Source organism: Tachypleus tridentatus, chromosome 9, assembly GCF_004210375.1.
Source record: "Tachypleus tridentatus isolate NWPU-2018 chromosome 9, ASM421037v1, whole genome shotgun sequence".
NCBI lineage: Eukaryota > Metazoa > Arthropoda > Merostomata > Xiphosura > Limulidae > Tachypleus > Tachypleus tridentatus.
In genome coordinates, this window is record NC_134833.1 from 113,227,739 (window position 1) to 113,253,442 (window position 25,704).

At 31.2% G+C, this 25,704-nt stretch overlaps 1 protein-coding gene across 5 annotated transcripts in view; it reads left to right on the top strand.

The window, feature by feature from the left end:
- Window positions 1-24,990, top strand: part of LOC143226079 (uncharacterized) — a 62,904-nt gene extending 37,914 nt beyond the window's left edge. For 2 of the 5 annotated variants that reach the window (XM_076456545.1, XM_076456546.1), the window contains exons 14-22: window positions 6,043-6,189; window positions 6,553-6,751; window positions 11,938-11,984; window positions 12,660-12,701; window positions 15,915-16,101; window positions 16,454-16,696; window positions 17,739-17,863; window positions 18,650-18,766; window positions 24,155-24,990. In XM_076456545.1, the coding sequence (XP_076312660.1) occupies window positions 6,043-6,189; window positions 6,553-6,751; window positions 11,938-11,984; window positions 12,660-12,701; window positions 15,915-16,101; window positions 16,454-16,696; window positions 17,739-17,863; window positions 18,650-18,766; window positions 24,155-24,311 (1,264 nt within the window). In that variant the 3' untranslated portion in view covers window positions 24,312-24,990. Of the gene's footprint in view, window positions 1-6,042; window positions 6,190-6,552; window positions 6,752-11,937; window positions 11,985-12,659; window positions 12,702-15,914; window positions 16,102-16,453; window positions 16,697-17,738; window positions 17,864-18,649; window positions 18,767-21,510; window positions 21,681-24,154 lie in introns of all 5 variants that reach the window. The other 3 variants (XR_013014282.1, XR_013014283.1, XR_013014284.1) reach the window with 3 other exon arrangements.
- Window positions 24,991-25,704: the final 714 nt, after the last annotated feature.

Consider the following 25,704-nt stretch of genomic DNA (forward strand, 5'->3'; position numbering starts at 1 on the left):
TTATCTCGTCATTCTTCACACAGCTCACTTCATATAGTGCATGAATACATGTATACAAGCTGGTTAGATTGGAAATGTCGGTGGTCTCGTCAAGTTGAAGGCTGAATTTTGCTGGGCTTGAAATCAGATCTGCAACTATTTGAGCCAAGATGTCATCGCTCGTGTCATCTATTCTGCTGCTGATGGTGTCATTTGAAAGAGGAATTTGGGATAACTTATTTTCAGCAGCTTTTCCCAGCATGATATTCGCCATCTTCAATGCAGCTGGTTTTACGAGTGCTTCACCAATGGTGTGTGGTTTGCCCTGCTTTGTGATCAAGTATGCAACTTTGTACGATTCTGTGAGGATCAGTTTGTCGATGGGTACAAAGCCGCGAACAGGCAAAGTAGCCTTTTCATCAAACCTGGCTCTCTTTACCTTGAATTCAGCAAGCATTGTGTTCTTGTATTTCCCATCTCTATGCAGCTTTAGGGAGTGTTCTCTTAGTTTTGCCTGTGCTAGACTAGAATTGCTCAACTTGGCATTGCAAATCATGCATTGAGGATGCTAACTCCCATCATGTTCCGTTATACACGTGAATCCATATTGTACGTATTTGTCCGACCACTTTCTGTTTTTGCTCGACATAGTTAGTATGAAGGGATTGAAAGATAAGGAAAAAAATCTCAAATGATGCATGATTACTACAGTCACAAGTCGACTGCTAAGTGCACAAAGTTCCCTGCAGCACAGATATTAAGGCCAAGTGATGTGATGTGATCAGCCGCAGCCAATGATGGCCAAGTGGAGCACGATGCCACGAATCATACGAGTGGGGTGAACGGAACGGACACACACACAGTGTGTGTCTTGAACTCCGCTGAAACCCTGAGACTGACTCACTGAACCCCTGGGGTTCGATTGAACCCAGGTTAAGAACCCCTGTGCTATATGTTTTAATACAATAAATTCTTCTTAATGAAGTTTTACCAATTATCAGTAAGCATTGCACAGCTTTTTGTATGCAAAATATTTTATTTTTTAAAATTGAGTTTTAAAATTTAAGTAGTATTTCTTGTGCATTTTTTTCTTTCCAAATGTAAATTAATTTTGATTTTAAGATTTAAAAATACTTTTATGCATCAAAAATTTTTTTAAATTTCACAGGCAAAATCTTTAACTTTCAGATAAGTATCAATCTTTTTATTAGAAAAAAAGTTATATTTTTCTGTTATTTTCACTATTGTATCTCTGTACAGGTTTTGTTGATTTCACTCACCATGTAACTATCATAAAAAAAATAAATACAAGTTATGTTTTTCATTCTAGAATGGCTACAGATTCTAACACAAAAATTGTTTCTATGAAGTTGTTTGTTCATTATTAAACGAATCTGGTGAACCATGTGGTATATTCCTGAAATGTTGATTTCTAAATTTGTGTGAACCATTGCCAAATTATGGATCTGTAGTTGAATCATTTTTATCTTGTTGCTTTTCAAAATGTTATACTCTGCACACTGTTACTGTGTTTGTGTTATAAGAGTGACAGTAAAATCCCACCACTCTGTCATAAAAGAATAGCCCAACAGTTGTTTGTGGGTGTTGTTGACTAATTGGTTTTCTCTAGCCTATAACTTCAAAATTAGAGATGGCCAATGTAGATATCATGTAGATTATATTTATAACTAAGTTTTAAATAGTCATGTTCCAGTTGTAATATTTATTGTTTATCTATTAATAGCCAATAACTCCTGTTTTACTCTGCACTTAAGCTTTTTAAAGGAACACCAAATTTCAGTAAGAAAGCTAATTTCAAGGGATAATGATAATGTCTCTTGCACTATAATTGTGCTTTTTTTCAAAATTACTACTAGTTATTAATAATGCTTATAAAAGCATATACTCCATTTGAAACTGTCACCTTGGAGAAATTTGTTGACACCATTGTTTTGTTTTTGAGTTATTTTGTAATAAAATAAAAAGTATAAGAAAGAAGAATAAGAAATTCAAACTTTTTGCTGTGATGTTTACAGATATTCCCAGAACATGTGATTCAGGCATTACATAGATATTGTTATAAAAGGAAACACTATAGTATTGTGAAGTTCTAATGACCTGTTGAAGATACTTTTAAAATACCATTTCAATGATCAACCTGAGCCATCCTTGCATAGTCAGTGCTATTGTCTGCCTGATGATTTCATATGCATATACAGCCATGTGAAAAGATTAGGACACCCTATGAAAGCCTGTGTATTTTTGTAACATTTTTGGATATATAGATATTTAATCTCAATTTCAACAATACTGAGAGATTATAGGAATATAACTAAACAATTAAACTGAAGAAAAGACTTTTCAAGATCTTCTGTAAATGTCATGCTACAAAAATGCATATTCGAACTGAGGAAAAAGTCAGGACACCTTACCCCCTAATAGCTAGTGTTACCCCCTTTGGCTGAAATAACTGCAGTGAGATGCTTTTTCTCTGACATTGGTTTGAAGAAAGTTTGCCCACTCCTCAATGCAGAATTCTTTCAGCTGTGAGATGTTTGAGGGGTTTCTTGCATGTTTCATGTCACCCCACAGCATCTCAATGGGATTAAGATCTGGGCTTTGACTCGGCCATTCCAGGACTCTCCATTTCTTAGTTTTCAGCCAGTCCTTGGTGAATTTACTGGTATGTTTTGGGTCATTGTTGTTTTGCAGGGTCCATTTCTGCTTCAGCTTTAATTTTCTTACAGATGGTCTCACATAATCTTCAAGCATTCTCTGATACACAGTAGAATTCATGGTGGATTCTATGATTGTGAGCTGTCCAGGTCCTGCTACAGCAAAGCAGTCCCAAACCATGACACTTCCACCTCCATGCTTCACAGTTGGTATGAGGTACTTTTCCTGGAATGCTGTATTTGGTTTACGCCAAACATGTCCTCTGTTCTGGTGTCCAAATAATTCAGTTTTGGATTCATCTGTCTAAAGAACATTATTCCAGAAGTCCTGGTCTTTGTCTACATTCTCTCAGACAAACTTCAGTCTGGTCTTGATATTTCTCTTATAGAGCAAAGGTTTCCTTCTTGCACATCTCCCATGCAAGTTACACTTGTGCAGTCTCTTTCTGATTGTAGAGGCATGCACTTTCACATCAACAGTAGCCAGAGCCTTCTGCAGGTCCCGTGATGACATTTTAGGGTGTATGGAGACCTCTTTTTTTAGCATCTTACGGTCTGGGGTGAACTTGCTTGGACGACCAGACCTGGGGATGTTGGCAGTTGTTTTGAAAGCCCTCCACTTATTGACTATTTTCCGGACAGTGGAATGGCTGATTTTAAACTCTTTTGAGATCTTTTTAAATCTTTTACCAGCTGCTACAATTTTCTTTCTGAGGACCTCAGACAGCTCTTTTTCTCTCACCATGGTGCTCACTCTCACTTCAGCAGTCAGGAGCACACCAAACTAAATGTCTGAGGTTTAAATATGGAAAGCCTCATTCACAATGCTGAGTAACGATCTTCTAATCATGTGCACTTGGTGTGATACACCTGTGTGTGAGTTGAGCCATTTTATGTTGGTATAAATTTTGGGTTGTCCTAACTATTTCCTTAGTTAGAATATGCATTTTTGTCAATTAACATTTTAAGATCTTGAAAAGTCTTTTCTTCAGGTTTAATTGTTTGGTTATATTTCTATAATCTCTCAGTATTGTTAAAATTGAGATTACATATCCATTTATCCAAAATTGTTGCATATATACACAGGCTTTCATAGGGTGTCCTAATTTTTTCACATGACTGTGTGTATATACATATATATATTTAAATAAGTTTAAAGTCCGTTTTTCTGTCTTACAAAAAGAGGGTAATATTACATTCAACCTTGAAGTAAATAAAAATCCCTAATTACAAGTTTTTTAACAAGAGTTTCTTAGTTTAATTCATAAAATTAGGCTTTTGTCCTTTGTGTGTATTATGCTGCCATATACAGTAAAACCTGTCTAAGCTGAAAAACTGCATAGGACAGAAACCTGTACAAGCTGGAAATATCAAGATTTTGTAGGATTGTCTAAAAATTTCTCTTATAAAAGGCCCTCTATATGCCAGAACCTGCAGAACACAGACAGAAAACTATCTTTCACCTTCCTCATCTATGAACAAGTAGGATTGAAACCTGAGTAAGGTGGAAAAAAAATGTGTTTAATTAAATATTAATTTCTCATTTAATTGATAATTTCTTTAAATATTAATAAATTCTTGTTTAATGAATAATTGGTTTAAATATTAATAAATTCTTGGACTTTTGTTACAGTAGGTATTGGTTAAATATATTCTGTTCTCTTTTCTGCCATCATTATCTTTACAGTTAAATTAGATTCATGATTTGTAGAGAGATATTTGTCTTTTAAGTGCAAAATTCTACTCTTTAAATAATTCACGAAAAAATAAATCCCTGTCTTCCCTAATTTTAAGGTTTAGGGAAAATTTACCATAGGTAATAGGTAAAAGTGAAAATTTTCACTGTTTCAAAAATTTAAGGAACAATCAACTTCCTGTGGAATGGAAGGTGAATAATAAAGCAGGATGACAAGTGCTACATTTGAGTAATTTTTGAACAAATTATACAAAAAAATGGAACAAGAAGCTAGGAATATTCTACTTTTCCTTGATAATGCAACTTGTCACCCAAAAGTTCAACTTTCAAATGTTCATTTAGTCTTTCTCCCTCCACGTACAACATCAGTTCTACCGCCACTATATAATGGAATTATACAGTGTATAAAATTGAAATACAGAAAATTGATGCTTCAACATATTATTGCAAACATGGATGACTGTGAGAGAGCATTTGAAATGACTGTGAAAATTGACGAGTTAGATGCAATTGCACTCTTTAATTCATTCAATCAAATGTGTAATGAAGTGCTTTTGAAACTGTGGATTTATTCTTGATAATGGTGGAGATTGTGGAGAAATTGTTTGTTGTGACAATTCTAGTGAAATCCAAACTCTGAGACAATTGATGCAGATGATTCTGTGAACATAAAAAGTTTAGTGAACATTTACAAGAATGTTTTAACAGAAACTGATGAAATTGATATAACAGAATTGCAAGATGGTAACAGTGTGAGATTCATAAGATGAATAAAATGTAAAAGATAGTGAGGAAATAAAAATTCCTACTTCATCTCAAGTGTTAAGTTATATTAATGCTACCAAATTGTATGCAAAAATGAATGGGGAAAACGAACTTCATGAAAAGGCCATAGAATTGGCATTCTCTTTTAACTGCACGAGAAAGCCCAAGGACACTTAATTTAATATGGTAAAGAACAGTTTAAATTGGACACTTTCTTCAAATAAATTTGAAGAAGATTTTGTGTACTTTTGTATATTTTTGTTTTTACTTTAATAAATATAGCATAAACAGTATAATAACTTTATTCACAATTATATTACTTCTCTTGAGTGAAGCAAGTATAACATTCTGCTCAAAAATTATATATAATTAAGAAAATGCATGTTCACTTTCTAAACCGGAAAACCTGCTTAAGGTGGAAATTTTACTTGGTCTCGTGTGATTACACCTTTTTACTGTATAAAGATTCATTGTGGTCATATATTTAAGTGTTGAAGGTGTGTTTGCTTTATAAATATTTATTTATGTTCTCTTCTTTCACATCTCTCTCTTCAAAGATAATCAAAAATTTATTAGATAAATATTTTAATATTTTAAACTTTCATTTTTGCTGACTAATATTAATGTGGCTTACCATTTTGAACAAAATATTTTGTTATTAATGCTCATTATTCAGTTATCCTAAGGTAGAAATTGAATGGTGAACACTTTCACAAGTATATATTAATGTTTCATGTGTCTCCTTATAATGTAAGTTCTAAATTTTATTTAAAATAATTTTTTTATGATATGTGAACTCAGTTTCATCCTGAATAAGATTTTAAAATCTTTATTCTGTAATCCATGTAAAAGCTGTGAACGTACTGGATTGATTGGTACATTCTGAATTTTGAGATTGACCACAAATATGTATATTTTATTCTCTAGAGATCTACTGGAATTAGACTACTACTGTTGTCAGAGGTTTGTAACTGTAGTACCGACCCTTGACATTGGTGGACATGTAGCTTTTGACCAGCTGCCTGAAGTGTACAGGGCTTTTCAGGATTTATTAGCTTGTTTTAGTTGTTTACAGTAAGTTACATTATATATTGTTATTGTATTTCCCACTGTGCATAATTTAAATGCAGTCAGAAATTAGTTTTTTGCAGGGAAATATAGTTGGTTGTAAATCAGAAAAATGCTGTATTTTTGTGATGTCTGACTCGTTTTGATATTTAATCTACTATATGTTATTGAGTTTATAAAACAAATATTATTGATGTTTACTTAATTTGATTTGTTTTTGTTAGTTTTCCACAATGTTTTCAAATTTTGTGTGTGTAAACAAACCAATACTTACTGGCTTTGTTATTTTAATGGATATGTTTAAGAAAGTGTAGTATCTTATCTTATGAGAAAAGAATAGCTAACACTTCTCTTCCTTTCAATCATTAGGTCTGTACACATAGGACCTCAACTTTCTCGACTCCTGCTAAATCCTCAGGATGAAAACCACAATTTGCAAGATATCTGGAGGCTTCTGCCACTGCATCCAGGGACAGTGATATATCTAAACACAAGCTGTTTTAAAGAAAATGCAAATCAAATTCAAAATGTTCCTCTCAATATCATCCTTGTTGAATATGGACACGAGGTGAGTTGTTGTACTCATAATTTTTCTTATTACTAACACTTGACCATCTAGACTTAGCTACTCACTTTTAGAGTTTGGTTTGTGGAGTGACATCAAAAACTAAGGAAAATGTTTTCCAAATTCTTAATATTATGCTGGACCTAGAGTGGAACTAAGCTTGACTGAATGTTAAAGGAGGCTAACACTGAACTGTTTAATTTTCATGGAATTAACATAACTGAGACAAGTTCATTTTAATGTACCTGTTGTTGACTTGCAAAGAACAAAAATCAACCTTTAAGCATAATACATGCATTTAATAAGTCTGTGATGATTTCCTTTTATTTGTTGAACACCTGGTTGGTAGGTGAATGAAAATTGAGTTAATTTTATAATAATAGTGTGAATTTTAATTGTTTTTTTTACTTTCTCTGTGTTACAATTTTGATTGCATAATAATAGTGTGATAATAAATGAACCACTAAGACTCATTATTGTTTGCATATGATTTGTTTTTATTTTAAGATTTGGCACTTTGCAGAGCTTATGCTTGATATAAACAGTTTGACTTCATCTCTCTCATTGTTGGTTGTTTGATTGCATATTAGAAAATGTTTGGAGATCCTGTTAATAATATAAATAGTAGTAAAGATGGTAAAACAGCTTTTTTTTTTAACCACAAACAGTTATTTAGCAGAGGTCAGTTTATATGTACTTGTAATACTTTAATTATTCTGGCGTGACTTGGTGGTTAGGGCATTTGACTTGCAATCTGAGTGTTACAAGCTCAAACCCCTGTCATAAAGAATGCTCATCCCATATGGTTGTCATTTGGGCAGCTCTTGGGTGTAAAAATACAGGCTTAAACCAAACTAGTTGGAATTCAAGTTGTTGTGGTGAAGATGTTTATTGGGTGAAATTGTAAGTCAAATATACATTACTTAAATTAATGTATACTAAGTACAAATTTCCTAATTTGTTTTAACACACCTAGTATATCAGTATCAAGATCAACAATAACATGATTAGAACCATTGCAATACCATATTTAAACCATAAACTTCAACATGTCATAGGTTCATTACATAAAAATGATTTGTATATTTTATTAGGTTCTACTCCATTTCACTTCCTACAAACAAGTTTATACATATTGTTATACATCTCAGTTGATTCTCTGATATTACATTGAAGATAATGTTTTGCTTTACAACTGATTTTAACTTGTCCAAGGTTCATTTCTTGGTTAGATTAAAAAAAGATGCACAATAACAGCAGAATTTTCTCATCCTTGATAGTGAGAGTAATGTGTACATTCTTTTAATCCTACTGCAAGGAACTACTAAGTTTATCTAATCTGGACCAGTGCACACAGACAGTGAAATGAATAGATACCTGTATTTTTGGAATATTTCTGCACTGTCTTTTCCTTTGTTCCATTTATTGGAAATATTTGCACATTTTGTTATGATGCTAGAATCTAAAGCATTAATTATTGGACTATTTTCAAACTTTCATTAAAGATGTTAGGTGTTAAACAAAATGTGGATTTGCTGTGGTCTATCTTTTATCCATATAGTAAAAACAGTAGCTGCGTAAAACATCCCGCTAGTTGAAATATTCAATTTAAAAATAAATTTGGTTCACAGAGTTAATCATTGAGCATTAGTCATGATACTAAAGTTTTCCATTTCTTAGTATTTAAATTAGTACCAAGAAAATAAGGTGGGGCAGCCAATACCAAGTTTATGGGCTTTTGGTTCTGTGGACAAAATCATATATAGAGGTATTTCATTCTTGCAAGCAAGAGTTAATCATCACACATGTAACTTTCTTGAGTATTTTGAAAGAATGTGTATAACTGTGAAATGTGACAACTGAAACCTCTAACATAATTTCAACAAGAAAGTATGTTCAGTAGTTAAAGATTGAGTTATAAAAATTGGATGCTAAACTCTGCTGTTGGAGGGAGGCATGGCTGTAGTAAAATTGTTATTTCAAACTACTAGAGATGTGATTCAAGGCATCAGGTCAATTTACAGTAATGGTTATATTACTGGCTGCATATAACTGATATATACATTACAATTAGAATAGGGTCTGCATACTATATATATACGTATACCTGTTTGTCCAGATTAGTATATGCATTTAAAAAGTTAGATTGTTAAACAGTGTAGGATTTTTGACAACAACACTTACAGGTACATCTGTGTGTTATGCATTTGTATTGTCTTTAATTTCCATTTTCAGAAAAACAAAAGTTTGTTATTTATTGTATTTTGATTTTGTTAATGTAGGTCAAAGTGCATATCACGACTTTTTAGAGTTATGTTTAAAATTTAATTAAACTACTTTATTATCATTGTTTAAGAATAAATTGACATCAGTATAGTTAATAATTAAATTTTAATGTTATATGAGTTTTAAGTTCATAATTTTATTAGGAAATATTTTTAAAAATCCTCAGTTTACCCTGATGTGAGAATTGTGACAGTTGTTTTCTAGGCCTTCCATCTTCTCTAATTTATGAACTACCTGTCTGAGAAATATGAATGTTAACATAAATTACTCATAATATAGATACAACTAAAGATATTGCTTGTCATGTCATGTTTTTCACAAATTGCCAATAGTTCTCTCTGACTTTTTATATAAGCTGAGATACCCATCCTTTGTCTGGGTTATGAATTTAGAAAAATGTGGAGTGGGTGCTATAATAAATAATGCAAAAAATCTTAACTTTTACACCACTTATTTGTAATGTATTATTACAGTCTTCATAATTACCTTACAAAAGGTTTTGTATAAACTTTAAAAACTCATTATGTATATACTTGAAATATGGTGTACACTGTGCTCTGGTCAGTGTGATTGTAAGAAGAGGCAGTGACAAAAGTAGTGGCATTAGGAGTGCTTCCTGTTATGTGTTTTTAACACCCAGCTCTCAATATTTTTCCCCAGTGTTTTATGTGGTTAATTAGTTGATAGTCATTGGCTACATAAGTGTGTTACAGGCAGAAGTTTAAGGGTTACAGGTCAAAGTAGGAAGTGGGTATATCTTGAGAAAGGACTCTTCATATCATCTTTATGGTGGCTGTTGAAGTAGAAACTTCAGTCAAGTTTATGCATTATTGCAACAGTGGTAGCCATTTTTATCATTGCATTATTTCATAGAGAGTACTAAGTGCTCTTTCTGAGACATGCAAGACATTTGTGTGCCCTCCCCCACAGTGTGTATATGTTGTTGTTTTATAAAACATTTGAGAAAAGTTTTGTTTTGTTTTTTTGCTTAAGGATGTGGTGCTAATTTACATCAAAGATAATAAATGCTCAATAACAGCAAAGATAGGGTGAATAGGACTCTGAATTCCCCATATGCATGCTCTATGTCCCACACTATCATCCCACAGAGTTTGAATGAGATTGGCCCAATGACCTAGAAGTAGTTAGATGATAGACAGACAGACAGACAATAACACAGATTTTTGTGCTTCATGTGTATAGATTATATATAACCTATAAAAAGCTAAAGTTTTAATCTATTACATGAATTTATGCTACATTGCTTTCTCTACAGAGTATTGTCTGTTTTGCCTCAAGTTTGAAAATTTCTCTTGTAGTATTCACATCAGTAAGCTTAGCTAACTTCTTACAGTCTCTAATCACATTTAAAAACCATGTAAGTTATGATAATTTGCTAGTTTTGTGTTCTTGGACATATTAATTTAATTTAATTACTTAGTGTACTAGTACTGTTAGTATTAGAAAAAAAAAAGTAGACTTAACTTTCATCAACAGCCAACAGAAAAAACAAATAAAGAACATAGGTGTCATATTTATTTATTTTTCATGTGTATTTTGTATTTAGTATTATAAAAATAATTGAATGTAAAAATGAAACCTGTTTGGTTAGGCAAGATAATGAAAAAAACAATATTATAAGGTATGCTTGTGAGAATCTAATGTATTATTTAATTCAGTATGGTAGTTTGAGGTACTTGTTTGCTGATTGATTTATAAGTTGTGTGGTGAGATTATTAACTAGACGTCAAGCAAAGAGCAATAAAATAAAGTTTTAACTCTAAACACTTGTAGTTTCCTGTTACAATGTGCAGTCACTCTGGAAAGACAAAAGGATAATTTAGATTTATTTCATATTTTTTATGGTGATTACAAAGTCAGTTAAATTGACTAAATGTATATATATAGTTAGGTGAGAGAAAATAACAGATAAAATATAAAGATTTACTGAAAAGAAAACATTTGATATATATTTAAGAAATTTTATAGATTATGAAAAAAACAAAACTGATAGTTTTAAGGTGAAGAAAAGAATTTTTAATCTCAGTATGGAAATCATTGTGTACTTGGAACAGTCAATGCTTTTGAATCCATACATTTATGGATAATTTTTAGTAAAAACACTTAATTAAATAATCTGATTTTTTGTGTATGCAAGACTTGTATTGTCCATACATTCATGGACAAATTTTTAGTAAAAACACTTAATTAAATAATCTGATTTTTTGTGTATGCAAGACTTGTATTGTTTACTGAAGATTGAAATGGCATGTAAAAACATAGCATGAAATCGGGTTACTTATGGGTCACAAAGTCAGTATAATACATTGAGCCCATATCAAGAAGATTAAAATAAGGTCTAAATTTAAAAGAGTTTAAAATCTTCCAGTTTGTATTACAATGTAAGTGTGTGTGTGTGTGTGTGTGTGTGTGTGTGTGTGTGTAACATTACTTTCATTGGTCAGGGTTCTTAGGTGGATAAGTTGACAACCTAGATTGATAACAGTAGTGCAATATTTGATCCATTATTGCTTTATAGAGCTGATTCAATTGCTTATTAACATTTAATATAACCAGTAGTTTGAAGGCTATTTATTTAGTTATATATATAAAAATTTGGAATAAAATATCTCAAGAATTAATAGTCAATCAGTAAATGAGAAATAGTACTTAAAAATTAAAAAGTTTATAATGAAAAAAAAACTAAAAATTAATAATAACCTCACCAAGTGAAAGGAACAAGTTTATGAAGAAAAGAAACTAGGAATTTATGGACATGTGAATTTATTGCAAACTTTTGTTGAATATTTGTGAAAGCTTTTGTACAGAGAGTATTGTTTATTATGCGAGGAATTTTTCCCTTGTATTTAGATAAAATATTTTATCTTTACTCAATATTACAGGCATCTATGGACTACAACACACCATGCAAATCTCTTACCCAGAGTGGGTAAGTTGTTGTGTTGTATTTTTCCTCATTGTATGAATATGTGTATGTAATAGCACAGGATCTTTTTCTCTGTAATATCTGTGTGAGGTCAGTTGTGATCATTGGTTGGGGAATATTTTTTTGAAAATAAGGAATTATGTCATGTATAGTGAAAGCTTCATGTCATGTGGAAAGAGATATGTGTGTACTGCTGTTTATATTATTTTGAAAATGTTTAAATTTAATTTCTACATAACTACTACCCTCTCCAGTGGCACAACAGTATGTCTGGGGACTTACAATGCCAGAAACTAGATTTAGATACCCAAGGTGTGCAGAGCAGAGACAGCTCATTGTGTAGGTTTTGTTTAACTACAGACAAATAAATCATAACTACCTGAAAGTATTTTGTTGTACTTAAGACTAAAGAATGAGAAATTATATACACAAGCTAGTATTTCTCAAGTAAAAGTGCAAAATATTAGGAGTTAGTATATATGTAAGTATACAGTTCTGCTCACAAATTTATCTCCATTTAAAAGACATATCTTGATTTTTGCATTGAAAATAGTAAAGTCTAAAACCAATATTTTTGTCATTTTATGCTTAGTACTATGTAGGCTGTCCACCTCTTCCTTTATCTATTTCTATGTAGAAAAGGGTTTTAATTAAATGTTTATTTTTGTTATTCTACAGAAGTACCATGTGTTTGTGTGCTGGAACATCTTCTTGGAACAGGTAATAGTTTTCAGTGATGTCGAGAAACCCACTTGTTGAGAAATTTATATGCAAAAACGGCTCGTTTGGGTTGAGAAAATATTTTGCATAGAAGAGCGAACAACGTTTCGACCTTCTTCGGTCATCGTCAGGTTCACAAAGAAAGAGGTAACTGACCGGAAGCTGACCACATGTTTGAAAGGGGTTGTGTAACTGAGTGTCGAAATTAGTAACAAAATATGACATTCCAGTTAATACCAAATTTATTCAAAAACCAGGCACAAAACTGAGGTCTATACTATGTAAAAACTACACTGACAAACACCACACCAACATTATTTATAAAATACAATGTGATAACTGCCACGACTTCTATATTGGAGAAACAAGTAGAGAAATGGAAACCAGATTCAAAGAACATAAAAGTCACCTTCACACGTTTTCAAACACTGCAAGTCAAATAAACACAACATAACCATAGAAAACACTCAAATACTAAATGAAACAAACATAAACAAATGCAAAATTAAAGAAGCCTTACTTATACAACAACTTAAACCCAAAATAAACCAATATAAAGGAACGCCTTTATATCTATATTAATATAATAAAATAAATAAAATTATATATTCAAACATGTAATACCGCCCTCTACATTTCGACACTCAGTTACACAACCCCTTTCAAACATGTGGTCAGCTTCCAGTCAGTTACCTCTTTCTTTGTGAACCTGACGATGACCGAAGAAGGTCGAAACGTTGTTCGCTCTTCTATGTAAAATATTTTCGCAACCCAAACGAGCCGTTTTTGCATATAAAGGTAATAGTTTTTATTACACTAATATGTAATGTACATTGCTATTCCAGTAATGTAGTAGTAATTTTCCCATTTCAGCAGTGCTGATTAGGCATTGATTAGTTACAGTGTTTGTATAAACATTAAAAAATGAACATGTCTTGAAAAAGAGCTTAGAAAAGTAATCATAGGGTAGATAATACAAGTTAAAAACATGACTTGCAAGTTTAAAAACTCTTAGTATTGCATGGATAGAATAATTTAGAAATTTAATTCAATCATATTTGGGTTGCAGAATAAAAAGGATTAAACACTTAATACAGAAGAGGTGTTAAAACTGTGTTTGTTGCATCAACCAACTGTGAGTTTCAAAATTAATAACATTTTATCTACTTTCTTTCCTCATTGTAGTTTTGTAGGCAACCATGTTGTTTAAAATGCAAAATAAATTATAGAATATTAGTGAATTGGGTTGGATATGTATAAATAATACTTGTGTTACCTAATTAGTATTTAAAATGAATAAAAATGGTTATGTAAGATTACATGTGTATGAACCTAAGAGTTTGATTTAGGTATAGATTTGTATTCAATATTCTAGAGAAAATCTAAGCATACCTTTAAAACTGGTTACCTGATGAAGTTAATCAGATATTGCAAAGATGAGATCAAAAATTAATGAGTTTGTGAGTAAACATATTGTTTAAGATTTTATAAGATGCACCTTATATTTCTCAGTTATAAAAGGAGTTTCCCTAGTGTGAGTTCTGTTGTTTTGCATCTTTATTATAAGCATTTAATAATCAATCATCAAAATATTACTAATTTTTAATATAATAAGTGACTGCACTAACCAGTCATTAATAGCACACTCTTTTGAGACTTGCAATAAATGTTATATATTGGGTCCCGTGTGTGCGTCCATGGCAGTGAAAGAATTAAAAGAGTAAAAATAGAATAATTTTTTCAGGAGAAAATTAATAAATTAAAATTAATTATTTATGAAAAAAAAGTTATTAATTATCCACAGACAATTAAGTTTTTAAAGGTTGCAGATTCTACTATCAAGATTAATGTTGCAAACATTAATTGTGTTCACAATGGTAATCTATTGAAATCCTTTCATTTTTCATTCTTCTTTATACTGATACCTAGTTGATGAGGTGACCTGTATGATTAAAGGATTGGGCAAGTGGAAAGTCATAAAATGTTCATGATTGTCATAATGTTTTCCATCCTGCATGCTGGAAATTAAATCTTTGGTTGTTAATTCAACTTAAACAGTTTCTTATTATGTGACAGATTCTTGAGTTTTAAATGATGTTTTGTAAATAGAAACAATAACTCTGTTAGACTCTGCATTGTTGAAATATTTGAAAACAAATGTTTCTTGCATTTTGCTTGCTTTTGGAACATTTTTATCAAGTTCAGTCTCTCTCTCTCTTAGTCTTTGTAATGTGCAAGTGGTGTCAGTTTTAACAGTAAAAGTACAATGGTCTGTTTGTACTTATAGTAAAGTACTTTATAGAATGTTTGTGTGTGTGGAAGAGTATTTAAGTGTAATTATGTTATCTAGAATTATTACCAGTTGTTCATGTGTCATCAGTGAAACTATCTGGATTTGAGAAACTTCACAAAGGACTTTTGCAGGAGTTGGTTTTTAAATTTTTTATCTGAAAATGTAGGTGAAGTTAATAGCTATCTTGGTACTTATTACAGTACCTTTAATTAGTACCCAGTAGAAAGAGGTTCTTATACAATAAGATCTTTGGAGTTAAAACATTTCTATGAAGAGACAAATATTGATTTCAATATGTAGCTGAATGTTTTGTCTTGATGAACCCAAATCTTTCTGGCATTATTTCTCTACAAAGAATGCATTTCCTTATGATATTATAGTGTTAGAAAGCTGACCTGATAATATGCAGAGTTCACTGCAGTATGTTTCCCAATTCTCTGGCTGTTATATCACTGTCAGGACATGGTAAATCATACACGATTTATTACACTTACTTAAGTAGGTGTGCTTGGTACAGTGCAACAACATCCTTCCATTTACCACATGCCAGAAACTGCTCATAGAGCTGTAGACAGTGGGTTATCCATTCAACTGTGTGCTTTAGGAGAAGCTTGAAAATCATAGCTGTTGTGTTGCTTTTGTTGTCTTGCTTTCATGAAGTATCTTGTTTAGAGTTCCAGTGGAGGTTCCTTCTTTACATGTAGTGGATTACTGCATTTTTGCATTACGTCTGGTAACAGATTTTTTAGTGTTTTTCATAACTCCAATATGTGGCTAGTATTCAACCAAATTGCAATGAAAGGGTCAGGGATTTCAAAGTTACCTACACTAAAGATGTATTGTAAGTCAAACTAGAAAACTATGAAGTTTAATACACCAAACAAGTCAATTTTTCTTTTTCTTGCCATCTGTCTTACCAGTATAGCTGGCTGTCCTGAAGCAACTGTCAGTAACATCTATAGAGCAGTGCAGGCTGCTAGCAGTCACAACCTACTGGGATTGATAATAGCAGATTGGTCAGGAGTACCCCACCATACAGCTACAACGTTTAGCTGGCCAGGCTATGTTACTGGAGCAGGGCTGGCCTGGAACAGTACAACTCACTGGGCAAGTTTCTTTTTTTTTCATTATTTATATATATATATATTCTTTCTTAATGTTGTATTTTATACCTTTCTTGTTGAAAAGTTCCTTTTTGTTAATACTAATTAAAACATTTTTATCTTTCTATTTTATTTTTATTTACTTAGTTTTAAAAAATTGTTTTCCACACTGTATCCTCCATAATGACATCAACAATGAATATACTTCAAACCTAACAGGCCATAATTCTTACACATTACACATTTTTGCTTTAAAGGAATGTATAACAACAAAAATCCTTGTCCCTAAAATATTGTTAGGGTATAATGAAAGCTAAACAGTAGAACTGTAGAATTACTTACTATGTTTCTCTCAGGATTACATTCACAGTCGTCTAGGGGAACTGATGAACAGGTTTGTGTTGTTAGACTCTGAAGATGTTCTTGGTCAGGTTGTGGTGGAACTTGGACGTGCAGAAACGTACATACTCCGGGCTAGTCGCAGCCAAGGAGACCACGATATCACCAATCTACCAGATCCTAAAGCAACAGTGCTACAACAGATGATTGTTGATCCTGACAGTGTGTGTCTAGAAAACCTTACCATTGACATCTTTCAGGTACTTGTTTTACACTGGGAAAGCCGTACCCTTTTAATTTTTTCTTTGTACATCAAAAGCTAGAAAATTATTTGCTCTAAATATATTTATTATCCAAAGATTGTAACTTAGTTCTGTTTAAAGAAGAAACATTTAGACGTTTTATCTGTAAGTACTATTTAAAAACAAAATTGATTTACTATAGAAACTGCTTGTTTTGGATGTTTGTATTCTTTTGTACAAAAAATATTTGCTCTTCAGGATTTGAATGTAATTGAATTCTTTTAGTTTGCGAGATGCAGGTCTTAATATTTCTAATAACATTCAAAGTTTATGGCTGCTTTGTGAAGTTACTATAATTATGGACAAATTTCAATTTAAAAAAACAAATCTTGGGTTATAATTTTTGGTCTTATTAAAATACAAAAGGTAAGTATATAAACTTACTTTATTCAACTGCCATTTATTTATGAAGCAAATACTCCTTTGTACTTAATAAATCCTAAATTTGTGTTAATGACATTGAAACTAAAACCCAATATTTTCTATTAAAAAAAAATCTCAGCTGTTTGTCACTTTCAAACATATAAATAAATGTTTCATGATGAGGCTTAAGGTTTATGGGTAGGATACAATTTTTTTTATTAAATTTAAGATAAAACAAGCAATGGGGAGATTTTGAAATCAGTGGTCTTTTTTTTATGCAAAGTACACTTGCGTCACATGATCCAATCCTTACACCAACCATTTTTCCTGATGGTATTTTAACTGAAAGAAAATCAGTATTTTTGAATTTAATATGAGAATGTCTTTTTTTTCTTGTTTCATTTGTTAAAATTGTTTTTAACATCAAATGAATTCTAAAAATTAATAACTATTTTATTTAATTGACTATTTATTTAATTTTTATATTTCTAAAACAATCAACCAGAATGTCTTTAAATATATGAATATTGAATTCACCGTTAACTTTTTTTACATCAACTTTTCTGGTTGTGCAAAAGGAACTTGAATATTTAGTACTAATCTTTGATGAAATCAGTATTGTTATTTTCTCCTGTAGAAAGCTGTACGTCACATTAAACGCTGCCAGTTAGAGCTGCATAAAGCTAAGGTGCAGTGTTTCCAAAGTGGAGAAGTAATATCAGAACTGCAGATGGCTGTAGAACTTATGCTTTTTGCTTGCAGGTAGGAAGATAGAAGTTTTGCAATGTCAAATGTTAATTTTTTGTGTTAGCTAATTACTTAAAATTGCCCCAGAGTATTTCAGATGGACTTGCTAGTTTTCAAATTAAAATTTGTCAAGTATATTTTTCTGTTGGATTTTGTGAGATTAATATTAAAAGCATTGCATAAGTTGTTTATACTATAATATGAAATTTCAAACAGGTAGTAAACTGAGTTGAAATACACTGTTCTTCTCATTTTTTATGGTTTTACAATTAATTGTTCAGTCTCCATCATGTTGGTTCTGATTTGTTTTTTGGTGCTGTTTACTAAACTAGAGCTATGTATCTTGAACATTTAATAGTTTTTCTCATAGGTTGAGCCAAAATGCAATTTTTGTTATTTTACTGGATGACAAGGTTAATAAAAGGAAATGCCTTTATGATTACTTTTTTTATACTGTAGGTTAAAAGTAGAGATAGATAAACTTCTTACACCATATAAAATCAATTTATCTATATAATACAGTTCATGATTAAATATTTTATCCAAACTGTGGTTAAAGCTTCATCTTTATGACAATAGTAATAATAAAACTTGAAGTCAAACAAGTGTCAATTATCCAATTAATTTGTAGGTTACTATAATGGCATAAAAATGTGATTAACACCTTACAGAAATAGTATAAACATTTAGTTCTTTAAACTTTTAGTATTTCAATGAAGTATATCTTTGAATAAGCTATTAACATTATTTTTAATATTGCTTATACATTTTTTTCATATTTTTTATTTCATTCAAAACCAGAATTGGCCGGTTGCTCATTACCATTGGGCAAAATCCAGATAGCCGTTGTGGAGTAGCAGTCATCAATGCGGGTTTGGTCAATCTTCCTCCAACATCTCGCACTGACTTAGCTAACAAGTAAGTTACACTCTTTTTAGATAAATGTTTTTCCAAACTACCCATAGAAGTATACGTATTAGTCATTATCTTACAGTAATGAGAATTTTTTTTCTGCTTTTAAGTCACAGCATTATGCAACAACAACAAAGTGATTTTCTCATTTACAAATTGTACGAAACCCACTTTCCTATTCTTAAAATGTTCATCAGTCTGTTAGTATGGCATAAACTTGCCATTACTAATGGTGTCTAATGTCAATACTAGCAATAAATAATTCAATTTTAGAAAGACTAAAACTTTGTTTAAAAAAATAAACTCATAAAGACTGGTGCAATAAAAGCTATAACAGAATGCACAATGATTTTTTGATAACTTTAGCCCACATTCAATAATTTACCATGCTGTACACTTGATGTCAGATTGTGCAAAGCAACCTGGATTATAACATAGTAAAACAGTCACAACTAGTACAGTGAATACTACTGATTAAGTTAGCCCAGTATTATTCTTGCTAGGATAACAAAACTGATGAAACATCACATTATTCTTTTACTTCTTAATTTGTCATTATAAGGTTCAGTGATGATAATAAATGTTTAGAAGATACATAATTTAAGTACCATGTGATAGGTTGTGGTGACTGCTATAAAGCTGTCATGGGTGGTAGGCTACACAGTCTTCTAAGCCTAGTTATCGATTAATCACACTAATTTACTAGATATCAACCTACACAGTCACCAAAGCCTAGTTATTAATTAATCACTCTAATTTACTAGATATCAACCTACACAGTCACCAAAACCTAGTTATTAATTAATCACTCTAATTTACGAGATATCAACCTGCAGTCACCAATGCCAAGTTAGTAATTAATCACTCTAATTTACTAGGTAGCAGCTAACACAGTCACCTAAGCCTAGTTACTAAGTAATCACTCTAATTTACGAGTTATTTGTTACTAATTAGTTTTTTATTCTATATATTGATTGCTTACCTGCTGCTTAAAAGCACTTTATATATGGTTGTTAGTGATGGAACTGATCCCAAGTAAATTAGACATCAGCCTCTTGCAAGAAGAGTTAGGATCAAATTTCAGTTACTACAGAAATAGTCTTTCTTAGGACTTAAGAGGACAGTGGATTTGCAGCTAAAATATTGGATAAAAACTAATTAGTATCTAATAAATATTAGTTAACTAAACAGTTAAACTTAGATAATAATATAGTCTACCAACAATAATAATTAATTTATATAAGTACATGCACTAATGTTATTTTTTGGCATTACAAAAAAAAACAAACCTCTACTTATTCATTGAAGTGTTAATAATTTTGTGTGTGTTTCTTAGATTCTGTTTTGGAACTTTCCAAATAATTGATTTTTTTGTTCTTTAATAAAACCGGAACGGGAAACACCAAATTACCTGCACCACCCTAATTCTTGAATTTATGAAAGTTATAAAACAAAAGCAATTTTAGATTTAGAAAAAAAAGAAAATATTATTTTACTGAAACCTTTACCCATATTGATAAAATTTTTACAATATATATCTTAAAGGAAACTTAAAACATTTGGAGAATTTTTAATTTTTTTGAAAGAAATTATTAAAATGTTCCCAAAAATTATATGAAAGTTTAACACAATTTTAATTTCATACTCCTGTCATACAGTTTCGATGTTATGTTTTGAAGGTAAATATGGATAATAGAGCACTTGAGATGTTCTGTGTCAGTGTTATGTTTTGCAAATTAATTCTGTCTGAACTGGTAAGCACCTTTCAGGTGTTGAATGCACACCTGCATGTCAAATTTCAAACATTCAGTAAAAATAGTAATTCTAGCCCTGTTTCAATAATTTATTACTCTCAAATATTTTGAAACCTATTTCTGCAAAACTTTCGACAAGTCATGCTTGTAAAAAACTCTTACTTTTTAGACTTGTGTTTGCTATCAACCCTTGAGGATTATGCTTTTTTTCTATTATTTTTTCCTTCCCTTTCTCTGATTATATTAGTTTAGCTTCTAACTCACACCCTTATTTTACCTCAAAACATGTGATGTGAACAACAGCTAATAAAGATGAGCATTGAGAATCTTGTAATTAATTCGTTATTTATTGAATACTGTTGTTAAGCATGCCAAATTCAAGTCATGCAGATAAAAAATAACTATTTATTGACGAGAATTTATATTTATTAAAAAAAATAGTTCTCGACAAAGATTGCAGTTACTAAAAAAAATGTTACATAACATGAAACTGATGTGACAGATGATATCAAAGGTCATCAATAAATTTTTTTCAATTTTTCGATATTTATTGATTATTGATAGTCAGAAGTAGCAAAATAAAGTACTGAAAGAAATACTTTAACCTTTCGTGAAGTGTCACAGGTCAAAGACTATGTCATCACATTTGTTGACTTGTATTCAAAATGTTGTTGAACTACTATTTTGTGAATTAATGTCAATAAGTTTGGGATCAAATTGTAGATTATAATTCAAATTTTAATATTATACATGAATTAATTTCTTAATTTAAAAGTAAATATTAAAAGAATTTCATCCAAATATAGATTTTAGCGAGTCACGTGGTATGTTGAATGCAGAACTGTTTAAAATTCTATGTTTGTGATGTCATAATTCTAAGTCTATAGTTTGTACAAATAAGGAACTCAAATTACTGATACTATCAAGTTAGAATATAAAATTAAAACCTCATATCTTTATATTTTGCTGAGATATGGCTTATGTACTGAATTAAAGGCAGTGCCCCGTTCATCTCTTTTCACTTTTGGAAACAGTCCCTTATGTACACTTCAATATATGACATGTGAATAACCAATCAACAGCCTAGAATGCTTCCAGAGAGGTTTTCCTTGTCATTTAATCTTTGAAAATGCTACAGCATTCTCTTGGTTCAAGATTTCAATGAGGTAAGTATTGCCTTTAGTCTGCTTTAGGTTTCGTATTTCTTTAAAACTAAATACATCTTAGGAACTAAGCTCAATTTTATTGTATCAGTGTAGTTAGTTATGGTTTTTTTAGTTATTCAAGTGTATACATGAGACCAAAAACAATTATCTCTTCTGCTATGCCCTTTGTACTTGGTTGCTTTACTTCTTGATTTATTGTTCTACATTAAAAGATAATAAGTTTAATAATTTATTTCTAAAGAGTAATAATCTATATAATGCATAATAATTAAAATGTGACTGTATATTACAAAATACTAGTCCACTAAAATACAGCCAAGACAAGAAAGACTAAAGGTCAGTTTTATATTGCCAGATATGTAACGTGAGTGCACGTGTACTACATCAATGCAAGTTATGTAATGTTACCCTAGATAGGATTGGAAGGTTAATATAATAAAATATATATGTATGTGTGTGTAAATATATTGTGTTATGAAACTTAAGTTACTTAGACTGGACATTTGTATTTTTGTGTTATAATATGTCATCATTCTAGAAGGAAAAAAGCATAATTTATATTTATTTCTTAATTTTTTTATGATGTTTACATGGTTGGCCAGGTGAGAGACCCCACATAGTTAGAGTATAAAAAAAACCATAAGATATAAAGACATACTGAAAACAAATGTTTAAAACATATTTAGAAGGTTTTAGAGATTACACAGACAGTATCTGAGATTTTTGGGATAAAAAATAGTGTTTAATTATAACATGAAATCATTTTACACTTATACTAGTAATGAAACCAACTCTATTTTCACAAACAAATATTTAGTGAAAATATTGCATCACAAAATCTGATTTTTTTTTTTGGTGTACAAAAAAACTTGTAATTTTTACTAAAAATCTACCAAGTATTGTGAAAATACACATGCTGTATCAAAAGTTGTAATGCAAATACAGTGGTACCTCAGTTCTCGAACTTAATCCGTTCCAGAAGGCTGTTTGAAAACTGAATTAATTTTTTCCCATAAGAAATACTGTAAATTAAATAAATCCATTACAGATCTCCAAAAATTATGCATTATGAAGCATTTTATATAAAAATATTGCTTATTTATACCTGTATAATAATACTTGCATGCATAAAGTCAACCACAAATACTATGAACACAATAAAAAAACAATAAATGAAAATTTAACTACACTTTACCTGTGCTGATGGTGTAAGTGAAAGGTGGTGAGGAACGTGGAGAGGAGGAGGGTTATTATTGTTTGGAAGGGAAGTCACCTTTTTCAGGGTGTTTTTCAGGAGGTCAGCATGCAACTGCTTTGCTTTCTCACAAATGATGGTCTCAGAAATGCTATCACCAGCTAACTGTTTTTCATTTACCCAAATCAACAACAGTTTTTCTATCTCTTCCATTGTTTTTGATCTTTGTTTCGTAAGCACTGTCACTCCTTTTGCAACATCAGCTTCTTTGATGACCTCTTTATTTTCCAGTATGGTGCAGACTGTAGACTTCACCATACCAAACTGTGTAGCAAGGTCAGACACAAGAACACCATTCTCATACTTCGCTATGAGATCTTTTTTCACCTCTATTATGGCTCTAACAACTTTTCTTTTTGGTTTGCTGCTTTCATTATCCTTCTTTGACCTCATGGTTGCTAATATAATCAGAATATTTAGAAAAACAACAACAAAAAAAGAAAACAAGAAAAACGAGAACATTCACAGCAGATTTTAGCAGGGATGTGGACTGAGTGACAGGTGCAGGTAAAATGTTTTGGGCAAGCTTGGCATGGGCCGAAAATGGTTGAAGGGTTGTTCGGGTTATTTCAGGGGTTTGGGCCATGACAGCTTTGTTCAGGGAACCGAATTTATGTTCGACAACTGAGACATTTTTTTTCTCAAACAGTATGTTTGAAAACTGAATTGTTCGAGAAGGGAGTCGTTCGAAAACCGAGGTAATGCTGTACTTAACTTGTGCAAATGTGTAGCGAATTTATGTATATTTTACCGAGCCAGTTGTGAAAGGGTTAATAAATATTAAGTCAAGTTGAAAGTGATTGGGTGTATTAAATGAAATTTTCTGATCAGCAGTATAAAGAAATTGCACTTCTAGGAAGAAAGTAATTATTTTAAACATTTTTCAAAAGTGTTTCACCAAAAAAGTTTCAAAATTTTACACTAAAAAGTTGTAAAAAAGAAAGTAAATCGAGTTTGTTTGTTTTTTTAAGCCAAAATTAGATACTATTTAATAAGTTTTTACTTTGTTTCATGGAATTTGGTTAAGTATTCCTACTGTAAAAAAAAGGAAAAAAGAATAGAGGGATGTTAAATGAATGCACGCATCCCAATGTAGTTGGAGTTATGTTAACAAGAATAATGGAGCATTTCTGATGCACAGTTAAGATGATGTTTTTTTGCAGATGAATAGGTTTAACAGAATGCTCCTGATGTACAATTTTGATTTTATGTTTTGCAGGTTAATTGGGTTAACAGAGCAATTCAGAGCTGTTTGGCTGAGCAGACACTTACCCCCAGGTCTTCATGCTTCTCTGCTAATATTCAACAACATTTTGAACAGGTTGATACCTGATTGTACACAAACTCATTCGCATGATTCGGGTGTGCTGGAGTGAACATGTGAGCTCTGTAGGGATACCTTTTTGGACACATTTAACTTTGCACATGGAGTACTGAATCACTATACAGAGATGATCATCACAGTAAATCTTTGTTTACAAATGACAAAATGGTCATGCATTTCACATCACTGGGTTTAGTATGGGTATCATTGGTGGAAAGTGTTTAATTGAAACTTGGCTAATTGTATGCATGTGTAGTAACAAAAACAAACTGTTTTATTTTGTTCAGAAGAATTTTCATTTATTTCAGTTGTTTAGATAATTTCCAAAACTTTACCTGATATTTTAATTTGACAGTTCATCACTATCTGTGATACTGTGGTCAGAAAATACAGACATTAACATTTACAAGAATTACATAAACCAAATACTTTAACTGGAAATAGTAATTTGATTTCATAATTTTTTTCTTTTAAAGTTTTGTTAAAAATCTATAATAATTAAACCTGTGCACAAAGGTAGAATCACAGCAAAAATGATTCAATAAAAACGTATCACATAGAAGTCCAGGGGTTTTCCTATTGTGCAGTTGATCACAAATTGTAGAAATATTTGTGCAGTTAAAAATTCACCTGTATAATTAAGTTCTAGAGGATAAATATTAAAAAAAAAATTTAGGATTTAAAAATTCCATTCCAGAGTTGATAAATAAATAAATGTATTTACTAGAATATTCTTCATTGTTTGGATCATTTGTTACTAGTCTTGTATATATGAGGTGCAATAAGGTGTCATGTATTGAAAATGATGAAGTTAAAATATAATGCTTTGTGACAAATTTTGTTTCTGGATAGTATGCATTATTTCTTAATTGCTTATGTTGTAAAACTGCAGAAAATGGCCATTATTCCCTTCAAACTTTGCTCTTGTGACCTGGATAATGAAATTTAGAAATTAACCTATTTTCTATGTAAAAACGGGCAAATTTGCACATTTTCATTTACATAAGGCCTGAATAAAACAATGTATGAATCAAGATTTACATGTATTTATACTAAAGTCATACAAAAATGTTTAGAAGTGAGTAGTTTTTTGAGATTTGCAACTGTAATGTAAATCACTTTTACATATCATCCCCCAAATATAGTCTCCCATCATATTTTTGTTATACACTCCTTGGTAGCAGTGTTCAAAGTCCAGTATATCTTGGTGGAAGTGCTTGCCTTGCTCCTTTGAGTATGCTCCCATGTTCTTCTTGAATTTATCAAGATATGGACTTTCAGGAACATCCTGCATCCCATTTTGCCATAGGTCTTCACCCAAGCCTGAACCAGTTTCACATAATTTTCAGCCTTGTGATTGCCCAAGAAACCCCGAATTACTGCGACAAAGCTGCCCCAAGCTTTTACTTTCTTTCTAATGAGCTTCTTGGAGAATTCTGTGCACT